Source organism: Sparus aurata, chromosome 3, assembly GCF_900880675.1.
Source record: "Sparus aurata chromosome 3, fSpaAur1.1, whole genome shotgun sequence".
Classification (NCBI taxonomy): domain Eukaryota; kingdom Metazoa; phylum Chordata; class Actinopteri; order Spariformes; family Sparidae; genus Sparus; species Sparus aurata.
In genome coordinates, this window is record NC_044189.1 from 14,808,446 (window position 1) to 14,835,735 (window position 27,290).

The 27,290-nt window shown below is 43.9% G+C and overlaps 1 protein-coding gene across 1 annotated transcript; it reads right to left on the reverse strand.

The window, feature by feature from the left end:
• Nucleotides 1-9,558: 9,558 nt before the first annotated feature.
• Nucleotides 9,559-14,145, reverse strand: fam8a1a (family with sequence similarity 8 member A1a). The gene is made up of 5 exons (XM_030409690.1): nucleotides 13,432-14,145; nucleotides 13,068-13,188; nucleotides 12,704-12,827; nucleotides 11,802-11,941; nucleotides 9,559-10,604 (listed from the first exon to the last, which is right to left on the reverse strand). The coding sequence occupies exons 1-5, from the start codon at nucleotides 13,835-13,837 to the stop codon at nucleotides 10,460-10,462; spliced, it is 936 nt and encodes a 311-aa protein (XP_030265550.1). The 5' UTR covers nucleotides 13,838-14,145; the 3' UTR covers nucleotides 9,559-10,459.
• Nucleotides 14,146-27,290: the final 13,145 nt, after the last annotated feature.

Here is a 27,290-nt window from a genome sequence, read left to right on the forward strand (position 1 = left end):
ACTACTGATGAAGCGTTTCAGGAGCAGCATTTTCCGTGGGAGAGAGAAGCTTCTGTCAGTGCGGACTTTGACCTTTTTAACTTTCAAGATATTTTGCATGCACAGGTATTGATACAACACACTGAAGGAAAAAAACAAACAAAAAAACCCCACATAGCCCTCCTTCAAGTCAAGTCACACATCTTTAACCTCCACGTCGAGCTTGGAGATATTTATTGGTCAAGTTGCAAGTCATCAAAACAGCTACTCCAGTTGACTGGAGTCAAAAAGTCAAAAATGGCAAATTCTAAGTAAAACTCACACCTCTATTGTCCCCATGCATTCTTTTACACCTCTACAAATCATGAAACACACACACATACAGTCAGACACTTAAACATTATCTGTCTACAGACTTACACATCTACTCATATGGACATACAGTACACCAACACCAGCAGCCTCTCAAGGATTATTTTTGTCCCGTGTCTGTGAGATTCACTGGCATACAGTACATACCTCCACCAGGGGGAACCAGTTGGTGAGTTTGACTATGCCCCCCCCTACTGGAGAGGCACTAATCCTGGGTCCTTGCTAGCCTGTCGGAGCCCGGAGCCTGAAACTTCTGTGTCAAGTATGTAACCCGCTGCCGTGCGTCAACACGGGCTCACAGAGGACACAAATGCTCCGGAGAGTCAGACGGCCGAGGGATTAAATGCACTCAGGACTGTATGTTCAGAATGCTCACACACACACACACACACACACACACATTAGCACATGTTTATAAAGATGAATGCTTGGTGTAATTGCTCATGAGTGTATCTGCACAGAACTTGTGCAAAAGAGTACATGTGAGGGAGAGGCACAGTGGGTGGGGCGCTTTTATGGATGTTTGGCAACTTGGAAACAGCTGTCAGTGCTTCTTTTGCACACACACACACACACACACACACACACACACACACACACACACGCACTCACATTAACACACAGCACAGTAAGGCCGCTGCTCCGTCATCCAGTGCTCACCACTTCCTCCTCCGCTCTGCTCGTCTCCTCCCTCTATCCACATATAGTATAGTACTACATGCTCCAGTTGACAGCTCATGCCGAGCCAGCACATTCCACATTATTACTACTTCAGATGTTTGTGGCCCAGAAGTGCGCCGATTGGCTGAGCTGCCTCCGACACCGGGGCTTTTGAGAGCCAATGAGCGGCCTGCTCTTGGGAGCCGAGGAGACAAGACAGTGGATTCAAAGGGAACTCCCTCTGCTGGGTAATACAGAGAACGCCTGAGTTAGTCTAAACACAGACACAACTGCCTGTTAATGGAATGGAATCTGATATTAACTTCACGGGGGAGGTTACGCTTGTTTCCCTTTTTGCTCGTACTCCTGTTAGATCTGTTGTATATGCTCTCCTTCTCGCCGTGTTAGCTTCCCCAGCTCCCTCTTCCTCTCCTCTCTCCACGCTGTCTCCTCATTTTTAATCAATTTTTCCACCTCCCTTATCTGAATTTATGCACAGGCAATCTTCCTTCTTCACTCTTTCGCTCAGCGGATCCATCCCTTTACTCAGTTCCACTTGTTCTCTCCCACTATCAGAGAGCGGCCCTGCAGCAAATAAAACCCTCTGGTTTCAGGCATAGCCGACCTGCTGTTGCTGCACCCTGTGCGGTCTAGGAGAGCATCCAAAGGGCCTGGAATGAGGTTCTGTCAAGTATCAGAGGGAGTGTCTCCTTCTATAAAAACCCTCGTGAAATCTATTGAGTCAGATGGAAAGTCCAGTTTTGACAGGGCTGTAGATGGTGAGTCACAAACTTTAATCTACTGGGTTTTCTTTTCCTTCAACAGTCCTAGTTTTTTTTCTCCTTGGTATATTATTATGTGTACTATGTAGATTGAGGCAGTTATTATAATATAGTTAGTGAAGGAACCTGGTCAAATAGCTCTGATCAAAGTGATAAAACACTCTCATTAAACATTTATACAGTCAGATGTTTGTTATTACACTATATTGTAAAGGGTTTGATTGTTAAAAGTTAGTAAAAGTTCAAAGATATGATATAATATTATGCAATACAAAACAAAACAAAACGCTACGATATGAAACGAAACAATAAGAAACCAAAAAAAACTGATACGATGTGATATGAAACGATACGATAGGAATTGATGCGATACGATTTGATATGAAAAGATACGATATGAAATGAAACCAAACCATATAAAGTGATACGATGTGATATGAAACGATACGATAGGAATTGATGCGATACGATTTGATATGAAAAGATACGATATGAAATGAAACCAAACCATATAAAGTGATACGATACGATACAATATGATACGATAAGATACAATATAATACGACACGACACAACACGATACGATACGATACAATACGTTACCATACCATACCATACGATACGATACAATACGTTACCATACCATACCATACGATACGATATGATACAATACAATACGAAATGATACGATACACCAGAGTCCTGCACGGGTTCGGGTACCCGCGGGTACCCGACGGGTGACCCGCACAATTTGGATGTAACGGGTGAAAAATAATGTCCTGTGTCGGACACGGGTGCGGATCGGGTCGGACGCCTAGAGAGCACGGGTCGGGTTTTGCAATTGTCATTTTCATGGCGTCAGGTGCAAAAAAAAAAAAAAAAAAATCATTAGCGACACATCTACAAAAATATGCCTGCATTTCAAAATGATAAGCATGTACTGTATTGACCCGAATATAGGACAAGGGTTTTTTCGATGAAAATTATGTGTAAAAGTGGGGTCGTCTTATAATCGGGGTCTAACCGTTGACATATGCCGATAGTTGTCTGGGTCGCTACGCGACCGCAACAGCAGAGGGCGCCAGCTTATTGTAGAGACGTCACTGACACTGTGGCTGGGGTTATCTGTCAATCACAGCGGAGAAGAAGTGACAGGAGATGACAAATGGAGATACACGGTGATTTTACGGAGCAAAGTGGATCAAGTGTGGCAAGTTGACAGACATCTGAGGCGGAGCTATGATGCTGATTTTAAGATAATGAGATCGATGCAGCGGAGGCGCCAAACAACTCAGCCAGCCAAGAAATATGGAGTTATGGAGTGTAACGTCCGAAGATGGCGGGTCCAAAAAGATCGTCTGAAAACGCTAACAGTAAGAGAAAAGCTTATCGTGGTCCTCTAAGCGGCCGCTTCCAAGAGACTGACAGGAGGGTATGTGAGTTTGTTACTGAGAGACGAATTTTGGTTATCAGAGTCTTTTTCTGAAGATTAGTCTTGAAAAGTCAGGGTCGTCCTATATTCGGGTCAATACGGTATATTTCATATGAGCTCATTCATGCGTGCTTGCGCCCCCCCAAAACTCCCATTCCCCACGCTGGCTTACTTTCATTTTTAAAAATTGCGTCAGTCTAATTTTGCTTCGGGTGCGGGTCGGGCGTCGGTATCAATTTATAGCGGGTCGGCTCGGGTGCGGAATGTAATTTGTGCTACTGTCGGGAAACGGGTCGGATGCGGTTTTAAGTACGACGGGTACGGGCGGGTGCGGGTTTGCAAAATAAGACCCGTGCAGGACTCTGCCATACACTATGATGCGGGCTCAGTGTAACTTCATTTAGACACTTCACAACTGACACCCATTTCCAGACATGGGCAGATATTTTCAGCGGAAATGCTAATGAATCCACTCTACAACAGCCGACACAATTATTAACGCCACAAGTTTGCCAACACCATGACAACCTCAAAAAATACGACATTGTTGGGTTTGCTGCCTCTTAGTGGCTAAAAATCTGATGGTGCAGCTTCAGTTCTCACACACAACAATACTCATCTTGAATACTACGGTGCCAAATAGTAATGTGACAATGTGAAAAGCCCCGCTTTTAGGGATGAGCTGAAAGAATTATCACCCAAATCTGCAGCTCCCCTAAACTTAAAAGCTTCAGAGTTTCTGCTCATTGTTTCCCACTTCAGTCCACCATTTTACCATTTTGCTGCACTGTGGTTATCTATGCAGCAGGCCTCTTTCAGTGGAAAGTACCCAACAGCTGACAGACACAGTTAGCGACTAGCTGGTGAACATAGTTGAGCATTTAGCAGCTAATGAGCCAGCCGTTCCCCTCAGAAGTCAGAGGAGACAACCAGGGAGCTAAAAGAGAGGGAATATTGGACTTTAATTCCAGAGACATGACTCCAGCTTGAATAGGAGAAAATGGCAGAAAAACTTCAAATACCTCTGCAATTATGAGTGATATCAATAAGAAAAATAGACCCAGTCAGTCCCAATTGAGACAAATATTTTGGTGTTAGAATGGAGTGAATATAGGTTGAGGTTCAGGTTCAGGGCCAAAATATCAGAACTGGAAGATACAATAAGAAAAATAAAGAATTCCTTGGCAGAAGAACATATGTTGTGAATGCCTCACATCCAGTGGTGAGCTAACCTATGAAGGAACTGATTTGACGTAAGGTCAAAGGTCAGGATACTGTGAATAGAGTTTATTCATTTTGGAGGTGATTTTTGAGGGGAGATTTCTCCACATTGCTGCAGTGAAATGGAACCAAATGTGATGGAGCTGATGGAGTATGAAGAGATGTCACAGTGAGAATGAATCAAACACTCCGAATCGGACTGAGAAATTCAATAAATCTCAACATTTCAATATTTAGATGGAGTTCACAACCAACAACGTTACTAACCCTCAAACCGGTCATGTGTGTCAGAGTGCTACTCACTAAGAACCGGCCGACATACCTTCAACGGTCCCTTTCTGGCCTGTCACATATTTTGCAGTATGCAAACTGTGCTAAGTAAAGTTCAAAAGCATTGTCCACAAGTTTCCCTCTTTGTCGTATCAGTGAGACAACTTTTGCATTATGTGTGTCCGATGGGAGTGTACGCGTCTGTTTGTCCTGAGCGTGTGCGTCTGTGTGCTGCGTTGCATGCGACAGAGAGCAAACAGAGAAAGCTGAGCTGTGCAGGGGCATCTCTTGTATAATAACCGAGCGCTTTAGCGAAAGGCTGGATGAATTTTAATAGAGTTCTGCGGGGTATTCCATCGCCTCTGGTCCCACGGCTCAAAGATCAGAGAGAATTTTCAAGCATGATGTCCCTCAGCCTCTCGTACTCACTCGCTCTCGTTCTCCCTCCTCTCCTCTCTTTTTCTCCTGCACTTCTCCTCTCCATTTTTGAACTCCATTTTCCAATCCTTTCCCTCTTCCTCTTGGGCTTTTGTCTCTCTCTTAATCCCTCTCTGTGTCTCGCACTTTTCTGTTGGTTTCTCTCTCCACTCTGCCTCCCTGTGAAATTTGTATTAGAGCCACTCGAGGCGTAATTATTGCTAAGCCCTCTCTCAGTTCCCTGGCACGGAGAACAACTCATGACTCTCAGCACAAAAAAACTCGCTACTGAAGGACAAAATGCTGTGATGAACTTTTAAAAATCGGGCACAATGGCTGACAAAATGTTTGGATAGTTTCCTCCACGCACAGAGATTATACAGCAGAGAGCTCATTTTCTCTCTGCCCCAGAGCCATTTAAGGAGTTTTGTACTTTTTTTTATTTTTTCTAAACACGTACAAGGCTGAAAATTATGGACGACGTTACACATTTATAACTCAGACGCCGCATTTACTTGTTCTCACCACTGCTCGTTCAGATCAGGCCACACGTGGGTGAAGACGCGAGCTCCGAGGCGATATGGACTGGAGGAAGGGGAGGCGCGAAAAGAGACAGCTAAAGAGAACGAAAACTCAAGGAAAAACCTTGAATGGTGGCTATGATTTGTGCGCATGTTGGAGTGAGAAAGTTGGCGAGAAGTCTGGCGATAATTACTAATGCATGAGGATTAATGGTTGCTATTTAAAAACCCACCATTCTGAGGAGAGCTGAGTGAACGTTGTGTCTTCCTGCTGGGACCTTAAGACAAAATATGCCCCCGGCTAATCTTACAGGAACACGGCTCATGAAAATTCAACTCCGCAGCACTTTGGCACCAGAAATTTTGTAAAGAAATCCAAACTGAAGTTATGCTTCCGTTTGTGTCGCCTAAATAAACTGGGGCATAAAGGACACATGAATAACTTTATTGATGATCTTAGACTTGGATCTTTAATCAAACACCAAACCCGTGAGAGGAGTTGGTACAGTCGGGGTTTACCATTTGAAAATGACATGTAAGGTCAATTGTTACCAATACCAACCTATGTCTAAAGGTGCTAAAAGGCTGTAGCTGTAGATTACTTCAAGGCGTCTGGCCTCTCAACCTGGTCTCTTACGACCTTGGACAATAACACTCAATAGTTCAATTGTCCAATGATATTGTAGCATCATGAAAAAAACTGTGCTACCATACAATATGATACACAATAATAAAACTTCCTAAGGACCCAGTGTGTCAGGTTTAGTGGCACCTCTTTGAGATTGCCAGCGTAAAAGTGAAAAACCACCCACTCACCAGGATACAATGTTTACATTTTTGCAAACCGCAGTAATGTCAGCAGTCGACATGTGTACCAAACGTGGCATATCAGGTTTGCAGAAGGAGGTGGAGAGGAAGCCGCTGGCGTTATTACAAGCCAACAAGGCTGCCAAACAGCAGATCCGAGTTTGAGTCACACCGCCTGGGGACATTTACAGCCGTTTTAGTGGCATCAAAACCAGGTGGTTTTTTTTTTTTTTTTGAGGAGCCGTGGAGAAATTTCCAGCTGTTTTTGTGGCGCCCAAAACTGGCTTTTTTTTTTTTTTTCCCAGGAGGCCGCTCCATGTTCATGCGTGAGCGTGGCGACAAAAAGAAGTCGTTTATATCAAACCGTGATGCTTTCCCCGTCCCGACTAAGCAGGTTTTGTGCCTAAACCTAAGAAGAGCGTAAGGACAACTTTGTGACAAAATACAAAATGGAAAATTTTACCTGAAGAAACGTCCATTTTTCACTTATTCGTGGTTTAGCAGAAATGTACTTGGCTGATGCGATTGGGTTGAAAATCGCAAAGAAAAGAAAAGAGGCTCTCTTGAGTCAGTCTTTGTTTTTACTGTTCTGGGTTTTAGTAGAAAAATGGTGCAGTCCAACATGGTGGACCATGTCCCTCCGTGGATAGAAACGGCTCATTCAACAGCAACAAAAACACAACAATTCTTATTTTCCTGTAATTAATCACTAATGATATAGCGTTATAAACGCACCATTTTCCGCTGACGTTAGAACAATTTTGGTTATCTTGTTTCCTCCACGATCACTGGATCTCGCTGGTTTTCACGAAAAACCTTGTGTCAACCAAAATTATTTTGCACCAATTCGGGCCAGAATCAGTTAGTTGCGGGTGGGATTTTTGGTCTCTATCAAATAGAATCTGACTCTGATTTTGATTTCCTTAATAACGAGGGATGTTTTGGTCTCTTCTTAAAGTTTGATGCCGCTGAAGTCATCATAAAACATTTATATCTCAGAGAAAATGTTTTGATGGTACCCCAAGCTGTGAGATCAACATTTCCAAATGTCTTGAGGCACACACGGCACCACTGGGTGCTTCATTTGTGCACCTCACCCCACTGCAAGCCTGTAACAGTCCCCACAATGCCTGTTAATATAAAGCAAAATGCTCACACTGGTCAGGCACTGTTGCATCATTGTTTATCCAGCAGGCTACCTTGCATGGCCCGTGGCCTTAAGATTTCTCATGCACTGATACTTTTTTGCTTCAGCAGAGAAGTTTGCGGATGTCAGCAGCCCGGCGATGGCTGGAGAGATGTCAGCGATGGAAAACAAACGTGGTCTGAAAATTAAGGAGGAGGTCTGTCAGCGGTGTTTGTGTACAATGTGTTCACATCATTAACCGCTCAGACCCAAGCGTGAGCTACACCTGACAGCAGTTGCAGGTGAAAGGGCAGAAAGGCAGGTGCAAGCAGGATTTTTATTTTTCATTTTATTGCATGTCAGCATGAGGTTCTTCAGCCATAATCAGGTTTATTGGCGCTTTTTGTTTTGTTTTGTTTTTTTTTCCCAATCCGGAAAAAGATTGTGTGCCATAAATAATGCCAACATCCAGAAATCTGCAGTCTATTTCCATCGACTGTATCTGGGCCACAACGCGCGCTGACCTGCGTTGTCTAACGTCGCCCCCGTGTGGCGATACATGTTGTAGCAACTCATGGTAGTCTCTTCTCAACATGAAGAGAGCAAAACTGTGAACTCAACATTATCCCAACTGGAGGTTTGATGTCACCTTGTTTGTAGTGCTGGGATGAAGGAGTTGGAAGCCGTTCTGTACTTTAGTTCAAGGAACCAAATAGTGACATTGAGGTGCACACCACGTGCCCGTCGTATCAGAGCGTGTAATGTCCTTTACAGGTTTTTAAGTGAAAAACTAATCCCTTTTAATCCTGTACTCCTATAGCACAGTAGCTCCATCAGCCACATTCTCAGGCATGAGACAAAGACAATTGATTTCTTAATGTATTCTGGAAAGCCTGTCAATCATGTTAACTCTTTGTTTGGCTGAATCAGCTCTTTGCTGCTGTCTGAACTTTTGTCCCCACAGGTAATAACAGGCCCCTTCATTTATACCTGCTTTTAAACTTAATGGGCGCTGCGGTATGATCACAACTCAAATGTTACTCTCTAACACGTCCACGCTGCATTCAAGTGCCCCCTCGGCGCTCAGCTGCAGGACTTTGCTCCCCCCCCCCCCCCCCAAAACAGCTGTAAGGAACCTGGCAGAGAGACACGTCCACCCCGACTCTAATGTTGCACATTAGACCAATCAAGGACAACGATTACATTTTCATTGAAGCGAGAAGACAGAAGTCATTAAATGAGAAAATGAAGAAGCTTATATGGCATCTTTATTGTAATCGTCTACAGCTCCCTCCACAGCAGCATCCAGCGTCAAAATGTTTGTAAACGCTAAGTCAGCAGCTAGTCATTTCAGTTCAGTGTTAGCAATGTGCTCAAGTAACTTTCATAATTAGTTAGTTGTACTTAATTGAGTTCAGTCAACACAATCTTTCCATTCCTTTCAAGTGGCATTCCAAAGTTTCTCTGCATAAACTATCCAGCTTTATGACCGTAAACATCAGGAGAAGCTGCCACCATTGGAGATGCTCTGTTGCGGCGTAGATACGAAGGTTAAACCACTACAGGATGACAATGTTTTTATAATGGTGAAAGCAACCAACCATGATTTATCTTTAAAAGTGTTTCAGGCCGCAGCAAATTGTCATCACACGTTTCCTTCAAACTATTAAAACAATTCCACATTTATTCCACTAAATTCCTGCGACTTTTTATGCGATCATGTGCAAGACTGAGAGGGTCAGTTTTATCCATATTATTGAATTTGTTCTTCTTTCAGATGTGAAGACAGATTTACAGACTTAAACTGCTTTTGAAATACTTGACCATATTTTGATGGATAAAGTGTTAGTTTTCTCCTCTTTCTCAATTCCATCGCCAAGCCAATGGCGTTGTGTGGCGTTCAACATGACCTTGCTTGTAAAGACAAAAGCATTGGTTAGTATCACACCAAAAGACTGCTAAACGACCAAGTGTGTTAATAAACCATCTATCATCTTTAATACCAGCAGCATTTTCACACTGTGCATCTCAGACAATCAGTGGCTCTGCCCTGATTCACGAGAAGCACAAGTCCCAAGACAGAAAATATGAACAAAACAGGATTTCTTGGGTTTGACACTTGGGAAGGAAAGTCATTGTTACATTTCACTGTGGCAGAAAGATAATAAAACAAATTGTCTTCATTAAAATATCCAGAGGCACAGAGAAAAGTTACAAATAAGCCAGGTGTTATTCTTCTTCAGTCTGAGTAGTCACAAACATTTGATTCACCATTATTACCTTGAAGAACAGAACAATGCATGGGAAAAGAAGCATGAAGTTGATAACTTGATAATGGTAATCCTGATTTACAGCCCTTCTCTTCTGAACTGTTTTCACTGATTTGATTAAAGTGTTATCTAATCATTCTAAAAATGCTTAATAATTAGACGATAATAGTGAAAACTGGTGGGCTACTATGGTTTTTTCCTGATCCAGCCACTGGTGGTCGCTATAAATCCTACACATATTATTTTATTTTAGACAAATAAATAAAAAATATATTAAGCGATAGCAAGCGAATAAAGATCACATGAAGAAGATTCTCTTACTTTTCTTTGCGTTTATCAAATGTCACAATACTTCAGAGGGTTTCCTGATAGCTTATTTGTTGACTCGATAGTTAAAAACAACCTTGCACCAAAAAAATGTATGGCTGGATTCTTCTGTTTCCAACGTACCAGGTCCGATCTGGTAGGCATCCAGTGCAGTTTGGGTCCTTCTTTGACCCACTGAGGAGATTGGACTCGCTTTTTTTCTTCTTTTTTTTTCAGCACACGCGGTCCTGAAGCACTTTTGTCGAGTATATCAGAGTCTGATGCCGGAGGAGAGGCTATCTGCCTCCTCTGCGCTGGACCACAATGGTCCCCGCCACGATGTCGTACACAGTCCTGTTGTGCTGGAAGAAGAGGAGGGTGATGAAGACGGGAAAGAGGAAGGCGATGGAGAAGTTCTTGTTGAGTGCCCGCACTGTAGAGCTGGGAAAGACGAAGGGGACAAAACAAAACAGAGGTTGGATTAAGAGTTGCCACATTGATACGAGACTCATCGAGGTATGTTTCTTGAGATATCGATCCATCAATACCAACCCAACATATCAATTCTGAATATTTAGAACAGTTTTCATACTCATTTCCTACATTATTATACACCCGTATCAGCCGCTCCTCCACCCACTCTTCAGACTACAGTCCAAAGTGAATTATGTTGCGTTATATTTTCCCTATGGTATCAATTATGTTATTAAATATCATTATCTTTCAAGGTATTGCCTGAAAGTTAGAAATTTCAGCATTGTGACAACACTTGTATCGACTCATACAAAAGTAATTCCCTCTCAATCATAATCTATGACCTACTAGAATTGTGTGTATTTATCTGCGGGGCCTATATTTTTTCCCTTATTTTGCTGTGGTCAGTGCGTTTCTGGGCGTCAACCTTTAGGCAGTGGGTAGTGGGTACACACAATTCTAGTTCAGAACGCTGCTGCTCGAGTCCTAACAAGAACCAAAAAAGTAGATCACATCACTCCAGTTCTTAGATATTTACACTGGCTTCCTGTCTATCAAAGAATAGACTTCAAAATCCTGTTGTTGGTTTATATCGGTCTGCTTTCAGTCCCCAGAGTCAGAAGTAAACATGGAGAAGCAGCTTTCAGTTACTATGCGCCACATATTTGGAACAAACTCCCTGAAAATTGCAGGTCTGCTCCAACTATCACCTCTTTTAAATCAAGACTTAAAACATTTCTTTTTCCCATTGCTTTTAACTGAAGCAATTCAAGTCTTTGAACTGCATTATGACTCTGACTCTACAGTCTTGTTTCTTTTAAAGCTTTTCTATTTTAGCCTACTTGTTTTGATGTTTGTTTCTTAATGTTTTTACTGGTCTTAAAATGCAATTTTTAATGTTTTTTAATGCAATTTTTAATGTCTTTTAAATAAAATTTTATGTCTTTTAAATGAATTTTTTATGTCTTTTAAATGAAATTTTTATGTTTTTTAATGTAATTTGTGTGTGCCTGTAAAGCACTTTGAGTTGCCTTGTGTCTGAATTGTGCTATACAAATAAACTTGCCTTGCCTTGCCTTGCCTATGTTGTAACTGTCTCCCTATTTTCTATTCTATTCTTCTTTCCCAATCAAAATGAGATGTATCCAGTCTGTGATCACTCACGCAGAGAGGGAGACATTAGACGCAGGGACGACGAGGACCCGGTTGGGTCGGACCAGAGTGGACGTGTCACAGGTCACCACTCGCAGGCCGAGCAGGAACTTCCCCGGCGTGGCACCGCCAGCGCCCCAAATACAGATTGTCTGATTGGACAACAGGGACAAAAATGTACACAGTTCATCGCTGAATCCAATTTCCTTTTGCCTAACGTGAGGTGCACATCGCTCATAACCCTGTGGGCTTTCTGAACATGCTGATAAGATGCATGAAGAAGATTTTTTTTTTCTTTATTGTTTAAAAACTGCAAGAATAGAATTTTCAGGTTCACGCAAACAAGGTCAAACACTTTGACGTGAGGTAACATGCCAGGAGGTGTTAGTCTAAGAGGAGGAGCCTGAGTGTCTCTGCGCTGCCTCCCACCTGGGAAAACACGCCACTGATGCACAGGTCGAGCGAGAGACGCGGTACATGACTTCATCTCGAGCAACTACGGGCGCAACGTTGCATCACTGTCCTCTGTGGGAAATAATGTTGTGTTGTAGAAGTGACTCCTCTCATTAAACAGGAGCATGTGGCAGTGAGGTACCACATGTAAGAGGGACACAACGGGGAAGGAATGTCTAACTATGCAAAACAATTGGTGTGCTGAAAGGCTTTCAGTATAGCTGGAAAAACCTGTATGCAGCGGGACATTAGCTAGGAAAACACTGGTTTTAAGCACTCAAGCAACATTAAGCACACGTTTTAAGCGCAAACACAACACAGAACACACGCCACTACTGAGTTTAACTTCCACTCAGCCAAAGATAACCATGCACCGTAAGCCAATAAGCATGATATTCTCAACTTTACATGTGATTTATCGGCAGCTTGGGTATTGCAATATCACCAAACGCGTGACCCACCTCGTAGACGCACACCAGCACCCTGTAGACCAGAGCCACGGCCATCATCTTCTGCAGGTCCTCCATGGACGTGTTCTCGTCGATCTCCTCCACAATGAAGTGGGTAATGAATCTGGCAATGTCCCTTTAACAGAGGAGAGACAGGCGCATGTGTGAGAACGCTGAAACAGCTTTAGATATCGTCAAAGAAGTCCACGCTTTGGTCATGGAGATGTTGTTTCTGAATAACCACTGGCTGGTTATCTTGATGAGAAGTGTTGCATGTGTGAATTCAGTTTAGGTTCTGCTTCATGTGTCTTGATTTGTTGTTGTTTTTTTGTTTGTTTGTTTTTTATCCATCTGTTTGCTCAATAGTTTCACTCACTTCATCCCACTCAGATGCATGATCCACAGCACGATGGTGGCCTTCACACAAAACAGGATGAAGAAGTCCACCGTCTCAGCGAGGAACCTGTGGAGGGGAGAGGGGATGGTGTACTCCCGTCCTGTGAGAGGGGGATGAGAAGACAGGTGCACTGAGAATGATAACAGTCAAATGAATCACCCTGGATCGCTGACTACGCGCAGCTGCTGTAGGTTAACAGAGCACTACACCTCTAAGCATATAAGCCTGTTTTCCTCACTTAAGCCTGCTTTCCGCCACACTCGTGACCCAGCTTACACAAAATGAAACCCACACACTGCTGGAGACAGCATCGTGGTTCTCTCCGTCAAACCTGAGCCCCTACCTGCCTGAGCCGGATTCCCGTTCTGCTGCTGGGCTGGTGGGGCATCAGCTGGTGCTGCGGCTGAGCTGTGCTCGGTCTGCGCATGGTGAGGGAAGGATGCTGGGAAACTGAGCGGATACGGGTAGCTGTACCAGTTCCCCGTCTCAAACCCCTGCTGCCCGCCGCCGCCGGAGGTCGAGGCGGGTGTCCCCGGTGTGTGAGCGCCTGCCCCCGGCGGAGGGAACCCGCACGGCGGCGGGAAGGCTGACAGAGCCAGCCAGCTCTGCCAGTTGGCATACCCCCAGTAATACTGCCACATCCACTGCTGCAACTTTGCGCAGTATTCCGTCGTTGCGGTGGGGTGAGGCGGCTTAGCGTCGCTTTCCGGGCCCGCTCGGCGGTCGTCGCTGCCCGTGGTCGCAAACATGTCTGACCCACCTCACAGGCTCACCTTCTTGAACATGAAAATCCTTTAAAACGTCTTAAATGTTCGCTTTACTCCGTTCATTAGCCCTCTGCAGGGAACAGCCACCGCTACTTAAGCTAAAACTGTGTTTGTAAATACAGGGATATCCGGAACCGCTCGACGCGAGACGTGACTCCCCAGATTGCTGTCATTGTGTAATATATCGGTATCTAAATAAAACAATAACGTGTAGATTAGAGTTACAATTTCCATTTTAAATGTGGAGCAGATATCAGCGGAATAAGATCATTTTTGGAAATGGCTAATGCCGCCTCCCCCCCGATGTCAAAAATGGTATGAGCCATTTAAAGGAGCTTTCTCCTCATTTTCAGCAGCTCCATCATCAGCCACTAACATCACTTTCTCATAGGAGTTTGGAGTGATAAGGCTATTTATGCACAATAAATAATTAGAAAAAAAAAAAAAAACTTTTATGAAAAGAGAAATGAAGTTGTTACTGCCTTCTTCGTGTCAGTCCTAAATATAAGCCAGGACTATTTTTAATCAGATTTGAAAAAAAGTAAAGTGCCAAAGAGCTAAACTTCTACATTCCTTATGTCTGACATGTAAATCTTGAAATAAAAAAATGTAATAAAACAATGCACCTTTTTTCTCTGCTATGTTTATGAGTTTTAATCTTAGCAGGAAGGTTGTCAAGTTAAATATCACAAATCCCATGCGCTTACAGAGCCTGGGCTAAAGCGTTATAATAAATAATTAATAAATAATAGTTTGTTTACTTATAAATGTGGTAATTAGCCTACTAAAAAAATTACCAAAGGGCCCGAATGAGGTTGTTAAAGGGCCACATTAGGCACACCGGTCGCCAGTTGAATAGGCCTTATGTAAGCTTTACTCACCACGCCCACTCATTTCATCCTGACCAAAATGTCTCATGACTGATTTAAATAATGCTATACCTTAAAATGTTTTATTTACATCATTGTGACCTGTATAATTAGTGAACAGACATTTACCAGCTGTCAGGGACTTCACAGGTTCCATATCATAGGAATAAGACCTTATTTACCTTGGCTAAATGCACAGAAGTGCCTGTTGTCAACACATTTTAACAGGAATTTTATTGTGAGTATTTTTGTTCCTTAACATGTATCAAAGCCAAAGTATTTTTGTTTTATCAGCAATGGGATAGAAGAGACCCACCCCAATAATCTGAAAATGTTGATGATCAGATATATATAATAAATAATCAGTCAACTCATTGTATACAATTTATACATGCATGTGTATATATGTCTAATTATTTGATACCTCAGTATATTTATTGCTAACAGAAAATTCTTTTGATACTTAACTTCATTTAATATCAGACACTTAAAGGTGCAATATTTAGGACTTGGCCACATGTTGACTTTATGCTAAACAAACAAATGTGGGGCAGCATATCACCCGAGTAACTGCTAAATGCTGGCAGCAGCTTGTTAGCTCAGTTAGCCATGCAGCTAGCAGCTGTTACGACCCTAGAGGTCATGTGTCTATTTGTCTGTTTTTAATATCCCTCTTTTACCTGTGAGTATGAGTGTGTGTGTGAGATTGGTTGCAGGTGTGTCTGGTTGTAGGTTGCCCCATGGAGCTGATTGGCTGCTTTCCTGGAGCCATGGGTTTAAAGGCCGGCTCCTCTCCAGTTCCTGTGGGCTCTCCTCTGCTGTTCCAGACTACCAGCATTTGTGTGATTGTGGAACAACTATGTTTGAATAAAAACCTTGTTAAAAACGTTCGCTGCTGGTGGTGTTTGGGGAACAGGAAGAGGGGAGTCTCATTTTCTTGTTACGCCAGGGTTTCCCCAGGGCCCTGGTCGTAACAGCAGCCCTGACTGGGATCTTGGAGCACCAAAGAAGTGTTGGTGTTTACACGGGTTAGATGTTGCACCATTAAAGATTTACTTGAGTACTATTCATTATTTCAAAGTTTTGGGTACTTTTGCAACACTGAATGTAACCAGCATCGTGAAGATAAATGGTCTTCTCTTAGTCCTCACTGAGAGAAACAATGTTACAGAAGCACCACAAGAGAGCAGCAGAGGCCAACTGACACATATCACACCATACATACTATCAGAATTAACTATACAATTTCTGCTAACAATATACATGTTATACAGTGGCGTCATATCATGTAAGTAAATGTGAAAACTTTCTATAGCTGCATGTTGTATTTATGCATGTATCTTCAGGCGGATAATACGTTTTTTGTTTTGTTTTTTTGCACGACATTTTTGCCTATTCAGATGTGCAAATGTGACAAAATGTGCATCACAGGTTACATAGGGTGAGAAGGGGGTGGGAGTTTCAACCTGCAGCCACATTTAGAGACCCCAAACATCCGAGTTCAGTGACAAATCAGTAGCCTGCCATGGAGGGCATCGGGGTCAAAACCTCACAAACTATGTAAAAGCTGCTGCGGAAACGGCTTTGATTCGAGAGAGTGGCTGGCCAGTCAGCTGATGAAAAGCTATGTTTCACTCTGTCTCCTTCACACATGCACACACACATTGTCTCTCTTTTTCTCTGTGCTACTCTATCCTTACAACCCAATATTTGCTCATTCATGTCTCCCACTCTCTCCTCCGTCCCACCTCGACCTTTTTTTCTCAGTCGTTTTCTTTGTCAAACTTTTTCTATCATCTGACTCCCCTCCTCTCTGATTGCTAAAAAAAGGTTGAGGGGGGGGGGGGGGGGGGGGGTTGGGGATGAGGGGTTGGGGGGGGGGGGGGGGGGGGGGGGTGGGTTGTATTTGCTGACTGGGCTGGCCCGGCTCTGTGGGTTGGGTGTTAGGTCTGCCAGTTCTAAATGATTGTGCCTGGCCCAGTGAATGGAGCCAGTGAGGCGGACGCCAATCCGGCCCCAATGCGCGTTATCCCTGTCGACAGAGGCCATACGATGACTGTGCCCAAAAGTAATCGGGCCCAAATAAAAGCTGCGTCCGGCAAACGCTGACCCCCATAGAACCCAACAACCTGGTGGGATTAATGTGAGGGAGGTGTGTGTTTGTGTGTCTGAAGAGGGGGTGTGTATGCTGTGAGAGGTGTGAGGGAACAGGGTGAGTTAGGGTGAGTGGAGAGTAACTGAGTACATTTACCCTTTCTGTTCTGCTGCGTGGTTTTAGCCTTTTCTTTGTTTCAAGACTGAAATATCTGCAAACCTTGGACACGATGACTTAGCCTACTCGCTTACTCAGGTGCAGACGTTAAGGCGTGTTCACTGTCCAGCGTCCGGCTCATAGAACTCTGCATTCCATCTGAACTGGGAGGTCAGAATTTCCGAGTTTTACGTTGGCAGTGTCAGCTGGAACGCCACGACATTTTGGCCATGCGCTTAAAATTGAATTATTACACACAGCTCTTTAAATCAGCTAATATGACGGATTTATCGGCATATTATCCATCTATGGTGATAGTTCCACCATTAGTTAATTGGACCAACAGTGTTAAATAGCGTGAATTTAATTGTTATTCAACCTATATTTCAGTTTTTAATCTATATGCTGAAAATTGTTACACTGCAGTTGAATTCAAGTTTGCAAACATAGCAAATAAGAGCTATACTGGGCCAATATTATACGCCAAATCCCCGTGAGATAAGGCTATCTTCAGCAAACACTGAGCGTACTGCTGCATATCAACAGAGCTCACAGTGTGCACCATATTGGCCGAAATCATAACTTATATAATCTATCTTTGCTCTTGCTCTCTTAAGATAAACATGGGTGATCCCCAGGAGAAGCACTGGCAGTGCCCTGAGAGCAACACTTTGAAACTTGGATTTGTTTGCACACTTTTGTGCTTAACTTTAACTCACGTCACACAAGAAGGCTCACTCGGGCCACTCCGGTGTGTTTCTGATTGGCACACGCACATGCTTTTCTGGTATGGTCATGTTTACTGAAGAGGCACGCTACACCATTCCCTTTTCTCATGCGTAGCGGCGTCGTGACGGGACATTTGCATGCACGATTTTGTCTTAATGTCGCAAGGAAAACGGCCCTTTTCACCGCAGCTGCAGCCTGATTTCCCTGCAGTACACATGGTGACAGTGTGCGTGGAAGACAGGCCCGTCTTTTGATTTGTTGGATTTTTGCTCTCTTAAAGTTTGTGCACACCACCGAGCGTGAGACAGACACGAGCGAGGTTCACACAGTTCATACAGTTCTTGTGAAAAAAGGTTTGCTGTGTCTATACAGGATGTGTACCATGCTCCTAGACATACACTATGTGGACAAGGTCACCAAATAATTTGCTCGGAAAGACAGTTTGAGAACTCAATTTTTTTCTGTGTTTGTTTTAAGGTTTACTTGTTATGGGTGCTTACATCAGAGTCGAGACCTTGAACGAAAAGTTGTACTTGCTTTTATACAAGGGATGAGCACAGGTGGAAGGCCAGCAGACATGACCTTGATCTGTAAGAGGCTTCAATCAAACGACTTGTGATAGAGGAACATTTTAGTTTATGAGTACGATACCAGATTCATACAGACGGAGACTTTATAAGGGAGGAGATAAACCACTCAAAGGATTTACATAAAAAAGCCCAGAGATGGCGGTTGCGTGACACATATCCCGCCCTTTCCCGCCCCTAAAGCCAATCTTCAGCCAGATCAAGAAATGTATCAGCCAAGTGTTTTGTTTCTGTGACCTGAGCGCACAGTTGAGAATCACAACAGTTTCAGCCAAAACACATTCAGCAGACATTTTTGTACAAAGCAACTTACTGTGATTCACACATACATCGATTGGCGGTGGCTGCCATGCAAGGTGCCAGCCAGCACATCAGGAGTAGTTGGAGTAGGGTTGGGTATCTCACCCATAGACACTTTGGCATGCAGACAAGGGGAATCGAACTAGCAACGTTCCGATAACAAGACGCTGGCTCTACCCCTGAGCCACAGCCTCCTCAATTTGGTAAGCACGTAATATGAGGATTTCACACTGAAGCACAGGATCAGGATCAAGAAGGGTGATGTTATTCAAACGTACGATATTAAAAAGTTGATAGCTGACGTTGAGAGTTCTGGCTCGCTCCCATTTATATATATTCATTTATATATGGGCCAGATCTTGTTAGCCCCGAGGAACTGCCCTGGGGCATTGCCAAGATGGCTTCCGAGTGGCAAGACTTGCCTAAAGGGACTTCTCATGCCAGTATGCTAAATACGTCAGCAGGCAGCTAAATTAGCTTCGAATACAGACTGGAAATGCGGAGGAAACAGCTTTGTTGGTTTCCTTCAGCCTCACAGAGATGACAAGAATCCAGAAAGTTGCCTTACTTTTATAGCCTATATCGCGGACGAACGCTGTTTTCCCCTATTTCCAGTCCTTATGCTAAGCCAAGCAAACTGGAGAGTGGTATCAGTGTTTTTCATCCAACTCAGGAATGTGAAACGCTATTTAGGGAAATAGATCTTTTTTGGTTGGACTGCCTTGTACTTTAAACAACTGGCGCGCATGAATTGTAAAATGGAGTGGCATCTATTTGCCTTTTAGCAGGCTCACTATCAGATCCTGTCCATTTACAGTGACTCCCACAGTTGTGTAACGCAGTAAAAACCTCTGCAGATAACAGCACATCGCAGCTCTTAGCCAACAGGGATTTGGAGCTCTCTCCAAAAAAGCAGCGACTCCAGATCCCCGAAACTCATCGCTCACACGAGCCTATCAGAGAGTCCAGCGGGGGAGACACTCCGTTGTTACTCATGTCAAGACATAGGTTGCTGGAGTTGGCTGCTGTGCTCACGGGGTTTTCGTACTGGCATGTGGCCTTGTACAGCCATGCACTGGTTTCAGCCTCGCAATGCACACAGTGATTCGGCCCCAGTGAGAATGTGTCCAGCAGGATAAATGAACAAAGCATTCGTAAGTCATCTTGGAGAACTTGGGGGGGGAAAGGGGGTCACTCGCGTCCTGTTTTGAGAGAGAGAGGGCGGGGAGGGGAGCCGTCATGTGATTTATGTATGAATCACCGCGACTGTTTATGCAATGGAGTAAATCCACTTAACAGGCTTGAACAGGCTATAATGAGAGCGACGGGGCATGTACGAGAGGACTGTGACTTTGGCATGTCCACGTTTCATGTCATTCTTTACTGTCTCAAATAGGATTAATCTCTTTAATTCATTGATTTCACGCAGAGATCAAAGAGTGTTTACGCAGCCAGTCCTTCACCGTGATCCACCGCTCGAATCCCCTTTTCCCCCCCCTCCCCAATTAGCTTTGATCGAATCAACAAGCGATGTGGCAGATAAACGCCGCTTTAAACACAACGTAAATACGTGGCTGGAGCGAAGGCACCGAGAGGAAAAGCAACTGCCTTTGCTGAGACAGCAGAGGGAAGTCCTTGCTACCTTTGACCCAGAGAAGAGAAACAAATCCCTCTGAGATTCTGCTGCTCTGTCTTCAGTGTGTAACAGTGAGAACCAATTAAGTGAATTATGTCCGCTTTCCTGGAGCCCTGACAGGAACACCCAAGGGGGAGAGCGAGACTGCTCTCCTGCTTCAAGCGAGTTTCCCCTCGTCCCCTTCTTCCTCCACCTAATCCTCTTTATTTCCTGTACCTTCCACGTCTTGCTCACCTCACCCCCTGGCACACCGTGGCGAGGGAGGTGAGAGGGTTTTTTCAAGAAGACTTACAGTCCTTGTCCTGTAAAGAAATCCCGTTCCTTTCCTTCTTCTTTACTGCATCTGTTCAGCATCGAATGGCAGACATCCATATCAACTTCATAAGGTGATCAAATCTTGTTTTTAATGCAGGTCCAAGGGGAAAGACGTGCACCAGCAGTTCACAAGCTTGAATTTGACACTTTGATCCGCCGGAAAAGAGATCAGCTAATAACGGTTCTTTTACTTGGCTTCGGCTGTCATTTTTTCAGGATGACCTTCATTTTGTTAGAGGGAGAACGAACATGAAATTTGTCTGCTACATGTTCAAAACAGTTTATTTCAGCCCATCCAACAGAACATATGTTGACGGTTGTGTCATTTCATTTAAAGGAGAACTTTGGTCGATTTAAACATGCAGCTTCATTGCTCAAGCTACCCTTGACTTGCGAGTACCGAAGACGCGAACAAATTTGGTCCAGCATTACAGAGCTCCGTGAACGGAGATGTAGCATTGAACGCTAACTGCATGGGGTCAGAACTTCACGCTGTGTTTTAAGCATCTTAACATGCTCCACATCTCACACCAGAAGTTATGCAACATCAGCAGACACCTTAGCACACAGCACTGTAGCGTGTATGACTCAAAATGAATAAAAAAGTAGTTGAAATAGTGTGTTTGTGCAAGGAGCTACTTACCTGTTTGTTGACATCCGCGTCTTCCGGTAGCTAGACCAAACTAGCGTATCCACCGAGTGTGCACTTAACAGGCTTAACAGGCTATTGTAAGGCTCATGGCTCATGACAGGTTGTAACATGGACATGTACATTATGAACATACACACGAAAATGCTGGAATACGTTTCCGTCTCCGCCAGTGAGGGAGTAAGTGCGCGCTCGACGGATTGACTAGTTTGGTCTAGCTACCGGAACACACGGATGTCAACAAACAGGTAAGTAGCTGCTTGCACAAACACACAATTTTAACTACTTTTTTATTCAGTTTGAGTCATACACGCTACAGTGCTGTGTGCTAAGGTGTCTGCTGATGTTGCATAACTTCTGGTGTGAGATGTGGAGCATGTTAAGATGCTTAAAACACAGCGTGAAGTTCTGACCCCATGCAGTTAGCATTCAATGCTACATCTCCGTTCACGGAGCTCTGTAATGGCTGGACCAAATTTGTTCGCGTCTTCGGTACTCGCAAGTCAAGGGTAGCTTGAGCAATGAAGCTGCATGTTTAAATCGACCGAAGTTCTCCTTTAATGCAGCCATATTTTCTTCTTTCTACTGCCTCGACTGTATGGTGGACTGAAAATGACAAAAGAAAGAAAGAAAGAAAGAGGTTATACATAACATTAAAAACAAATGTAAGCATTCATTAATTCATTGATATTCCTGCTTTAATTACAACTGCCAAGGGGTTCATCCTTATCAGTTTGGTTGTTGGTTTGTCACCAGGATTACACAAAATCTACTGAACAGTTTTCCACGAAATTTGAATTGAGGATGGGTCTCTGCCAAGAATAGACCCCATTAAGTTTTGGAGTGGATCCAGCGGCAGCAAAGCACCTTTGAAAAAAAAAAAAAACAACCTTTGCCACGTATTCTGCAGTCCGAATGACGAGTTGTTCCGACGTCTCTGGATGTTTCATCTCATTTCCCTGTGCTGGTGTCAGGACCCTTAGCTCAAAAGTCACATGCTCCACTTTCGCTTCTGCTTCCTCCCCTCTCGAATACTGCCTGGATAGACAAAAATCGGACAACAAGCGTCGACCCACAGAAGGTGCTTGTGTGTTTAACGTGCAGCTGTGCGTTGCGGGGAAGGCAGCTGAGTTCCCTTCCCAGTGCGTTTCACACGGGCCTCGACTCAAACAGCTGTAAACCCATAGACCTCAGATTTATAGATGTACACTTAAGCTTCGTAAAAAGAAACAGTCCCGTCCGACAAATACAGCTGCTCTGTAGCTTTTAAGGGGACGTCGACAAAGTGCTTACACTATCGAGACAATGATGATGTTGCAACAGATAAAAAAAAAGATGTAGTTGTGCTTGAATAAATCTCACCTGGAGCACTTTGTAGAGGGTTTCGCTGTTTGGGTCCACGCTGCCAGTGTTGACTCGGAGAAAGGTCAACCTGTCACTAATGGCTTCCGTTTTCCTCCTTGCCTATCAGAGGCTGTGGTTATCTCTCCAGTGCATTGCGGGGGAAGTGCCTGCTGGATTCAGCACGTCTCAAAAGTCTCCGTCAGGCCAACTCTCCTAATGACCTATTGTTGTTTTTCTTTTTTTATAAAAGTTTCCGAAACAAAGGTTCATACCGCCTGCGCCTGTCGGTGACTAAATGAGACATCGATGACATAATGTGCTATATATACACACGGCAAAACTGACAAATACTAACTATAGATACCGTAAAGACCCAAAACTTGGTCATTGCTTTTATTCTTACCATCAGCTCACACTGAGCATCTTGCAATGCCAGCTTTTATTTCTGTGGTAAAAGCAAGATGGCATATTTGGTTTGAAATACAAGAATATTTTTTTTTCAACCCTACACAGCTTATATAAAACTCGAAATGAATCCTCGAGAACTAGCAAAACACACACCGGCACCCTCGATCTGCAGGTAAGATGTACAAAGTCTAGCTCCTCATGTTTCACTCTCGCCTCCGTCTGTGACCTGATAAAAAGAAAAAATGTAAACCATCGAAAAAACCAGGGCAGACAAATACCATAGCCTGACCTTTACAACATCAACACCATTCAGCCATACCACCTGCAAAAGAAGGTCAGTGTGCCTGCGCGCATACTCAAGACTCAGAACCACAACAAAGCATTTCCTTTTCACTGCTTTATAAATTCGGATTCCTTTAAGTCTTACCTCGTACTGCCCTAAGGAGAGAACCAGACGGTGTGTGGTATTGACTGGCTCAAGAAGGTGTGTGGCATTTTGTTTAGTTGTAACAGAATATAACAAATGTAACACATAATAGTGGGACCTAACAAATAGATGTTATGTGGCTTAACATTTGGATTTGGTAAAAAATGGAGCATTTGTTGTCGTTTTTTGAGGATGTATTCATATATGTGAAAAGTGTAAGAGCGTGTCAGGTGTGTACACTGTCAGGACCCAAACGCAAGACACACGATGAGGCCGACTGTCCAAAATCCCCCAATCCCTCTTTTTTGCGATTAGTAAAAAGACAGGCAAAGGGCAAAAAAACAGAAAAGCCATACAGAACCTTAAAAGCATGGAGAACAAATCAGGAGCACAGGGGGCGCAAGAGGAGCGGAAACAGGCCCAGGAGCACCGGAGGACGCGGGACCGACTCAAGGACGAGACGGACCGGCCGACAAAGAGCGAGGCAGCAGCACCGTGCTTAAAATACAAATTAAACTAGCGAGGGGACAGGTGCAGGTGGAGAGACGCTGGGAACAGAGCAGTGCTGACGGGACTGATGGGAGACATTGGTGGGTGGGGAGAATCAGACCTGGGAGGAGTACAGGAACACTGAGAACACAGGTGAGCAGGAACTAGAGAGTGACGACAGGATACAAGAAGGATTTAGCTACAAAATAAAACAGGATATCAACAAAATTGAAAAAAGCCCAAACCATGACATACATGGGGGGAGGAAAATTAAGGAAAACAATCAATTAAATGATAATAATGATGTTGATAAATAAACAGAAAACACATACAGTTTTAACATTAACTTGGGCTCGCTTGATTTTCAAGCGTGTGGCTGATTTTGTTTGCTTCTCATGTGTTGATTTTAGTGCTAAAATGTACATATTGTGCAGTTTCACCATTTCAAGGAAGTGTGCGTATCATATTTTAATGCAGAAGCAAGTTTAATATGCATTTATTCTGTCTTGGGGCTGAGCTTGTAAAATTAATGCCTCTTAAAGTTTCACTGATTTAATTATGTAATAATTTAGTGTTTGAAGTCCATTCTGTGGAATCCAAGTCGCTGAGTTCTGTCCGAGGGATGAGCACAAAGAACGCTCGATGTGAACAAACAGAGGTCTACAGTACGCTGTTTCCCGTCTGGTTTAACGCGGACAGCCATATATTCAAGCTGAGACTCACAAGCGCTCAAACATCGACCCATTCCTCACTCCCCCATCGCCATCACCCCATCCAGATTACAGATCACATGTCCCGCCACACAGAAGTCACAGGAGGGAGGGGGGTGGATTTAAACCTGGCGCTGTGACAACTTGTGGCACATCCAGAGCAGAAAATACCAACACTTCCTGACTTTTACTACCCATTTATTTCTTCATCTGTTTTTAAACGCACAAACACACAGACAAAACAGCAGGCAAGGTGATCGTGCTGGTATATGAATGAAAGTCCCAGCCAGTTGCAGTGCTCTCCAGGGGAAACTATTGTTTAGGATCTGGTTTGTATGGCCTCACTTTAAAGATTTCCATCATCCTTCCTCTGAGCGTCACAATCGCTCAAAGGGGGTCTCTCGCTCTGCGCTTAGCTTTGGCAGGAACTCCTGGTGGGAAGACTTGTAAAAACAGCGATTCTTTGTGCTGTCCTCAAAGGCAAAAATGTATTTCCTCATATACAGTGCGGAGGCCCTTAGTAGTTATATTTTGAGCTGGCCCTACATTATTTGAGTATATCACCTCAGTCTCAATCTCATTCTTTCTCATTGTTTATGAAGAAATGATGCAAAGGATTCGACCAGAAACACACATGAATATGTTTCATACGAGTTGGCCTCCTGTACACATTCTTTAGCTGAGCCTCTGACCTCTCTGTCTGGGAGCCCAAGGAGGAAAAAAAAAAAAAATCAGAGTCACTTTATTGAGATTGACTTTAAGCCTGTAGGCAAGTGAGAAATATGCAATGTGTTGTATGTGAACAGTAGAAATGGCTAAAATGCAGCCAAGCGGAACTAAGTATTTCACCTTTCTGCAAATTACAGATGTGTTATTTTGTGTTTGTCATATGTGTTTTCATCAACATTCCTGCAACACCCTTATTTCAGCTCAGATATATGTGAGCTGACATTCATGTTGGAAAGCAGAGGCAGTGGTATCGGCAGCCGGGCGAGATTGGCTGCTGCTCCCAAAATTCGAGAACACGTTTTAATATTTGCGAGCACCACGGGATGTCTTTAATGAGAGACCACTGTTTGAGACGGCGTTTCAGCATTTGTCTGTGTGAAGCTACGGGACATGTTGGATATCAAGACGGCCTCTCAAAATTTGCAAGCATGGGTTCGCTGAGTTTTTTCAACGAGAGACCACAGCTTGAGACGTCATCTCAACACTTGTTAGCATGAAACCGCTGGATTTGTTTAACGAGAGACCAGTAGCCGTTTTTAGACAGGGCATCAAGCCGCCAATTTGCCCTTCCTTTTGGCGGTTCGGTCCGCAGTTTTAGACAGAGCCCGGCAAATTGGGGGTCTGTTTTGGTCCGTCGATTTTCCGCCTCGGAGGGTACACTTATTTCCGCCTCGCCTGCTATCTAAAAACGAGGTGGCAATGTGCCGGCCTCTGCGTAAGGTGGGCGGAGGTGTCCATGACCTGCACTGTTGTGCGACCCACAGCCAGGGAGTTTTATAACCAAGAAACAGCTGATCACAGCAGTCAGTCCATCATTTCATCCGCGGACATTAAGATGAGCAACTGGACAGCCGTTGAGATCCAGGAGATGCTAGCGTCTCCTCTGTCTCTGTAGCTGTTTGGTTGTGTTAGCTTGTTGTTGTGTCGGCAAGCTAAGAACGGTCGCTACTTTCAAATTAAAAGCCCCCCGCTAATAACCCAGTTCTAAACTCCAATGGGGTGCAATGTAAAGCTATTATTTTGAAGTCAAATTTGTTGTCATTGTTCACAGCGAAACTTCGAGCTTCACGTCACGTCACATGTTTACGCCTACCTCAGAGGCGGCTTTTGGAAAAGGAGGAATATTACGCCTCCGTTTTAGAAAGACAGGCCGGCACATTGCCGTCCTTACCTTGGAGCAAATGTGCCGCCTTCTCTATCTAAAAAGTGCTACTGTCTGCGACTGCATTTCAACATTTATGAGAATGACACCGCTGGATATTTTAACAAGAAACCACTTGGGACGGCATCTCAACATTTGTAAGCGGGAAACCATTGGATCCTTTGAACGAGGCACCACTCTTCAAGCCTGTCTCTTCTGAATTTGTGAGCGCTAAGCCACTGGAGGTATTTAATGAGAGACCACTGTTTGAGCAGCATTTCAACATTTTCAAACGTGGAACCACTGGATATGTATAGTGGGACACCAGTTGGAAGCCAGCATTTCAGCATTTGTAAGCGTGAAATCACCATGATTATTGAGACATCTAGACACGCTCCAGCCCTGTTCGTGGCAACACAACCAGGTAAACCAAAACATGATCTGTTCCTAACCCATACCAAATGTTTTTTGTGCCTGAACCTAACCAGACTGTATACACAGCGCTGTCACAACATGAAATTGTTTCAACATATCAGTGGGGGTCTGCCGAAATGGACAATGCCAACATTTATTATGGCAATTGGGTTGCTAAATACTGCTAAAATATGATGAGTAAAGATGCAAGAAACTACACTTGCTAAGTTTTGATTTATTGGACTGCAATCTCTAATCCTAAAGAATGTCCCTTCGTGGAATCCCAGGCATGTCTCTCCGGGTGTTTGGGGGAGATAATAGAGGGCCCGCCTCTGTGCAACTGGCCAGACGGGGCACAGCTTGCATAGCATTCAGAGACTTGTTGATGAAATCCGAGTTCACTCTAAAGTAGAGCTGGATTGCGAGGTTCAGTGGAA

What these genes read in the sequence shown, in the direction of transcription:
- fam8a1a (XM_030409690.1), bottom strand. Translation starts at nt 13,837, where the DNA reads ATGTTTGCGACCACGGGCAGCGACGACCGCCGAGCGGGCCCGGAAAGC. An exon ending in TGCTGGTGTGCGTCTACGAG is followed by an intron (nt 11,942 to 12,703) that starts GTGGGTCACGCG and finishes TTGTCCAATCAG; the next exon opens with ACAATCTGTATTTGGGGCGC. An exon ending in TCTAATGTCTCCCTCTCTGC is followed by an intron (nt 10,605 to 11,801) that starts GTGAGTGATCAC and finishes CGTCTTTCCCAG; the next exon opens with CTCTACAGTGCGGGCACTCA.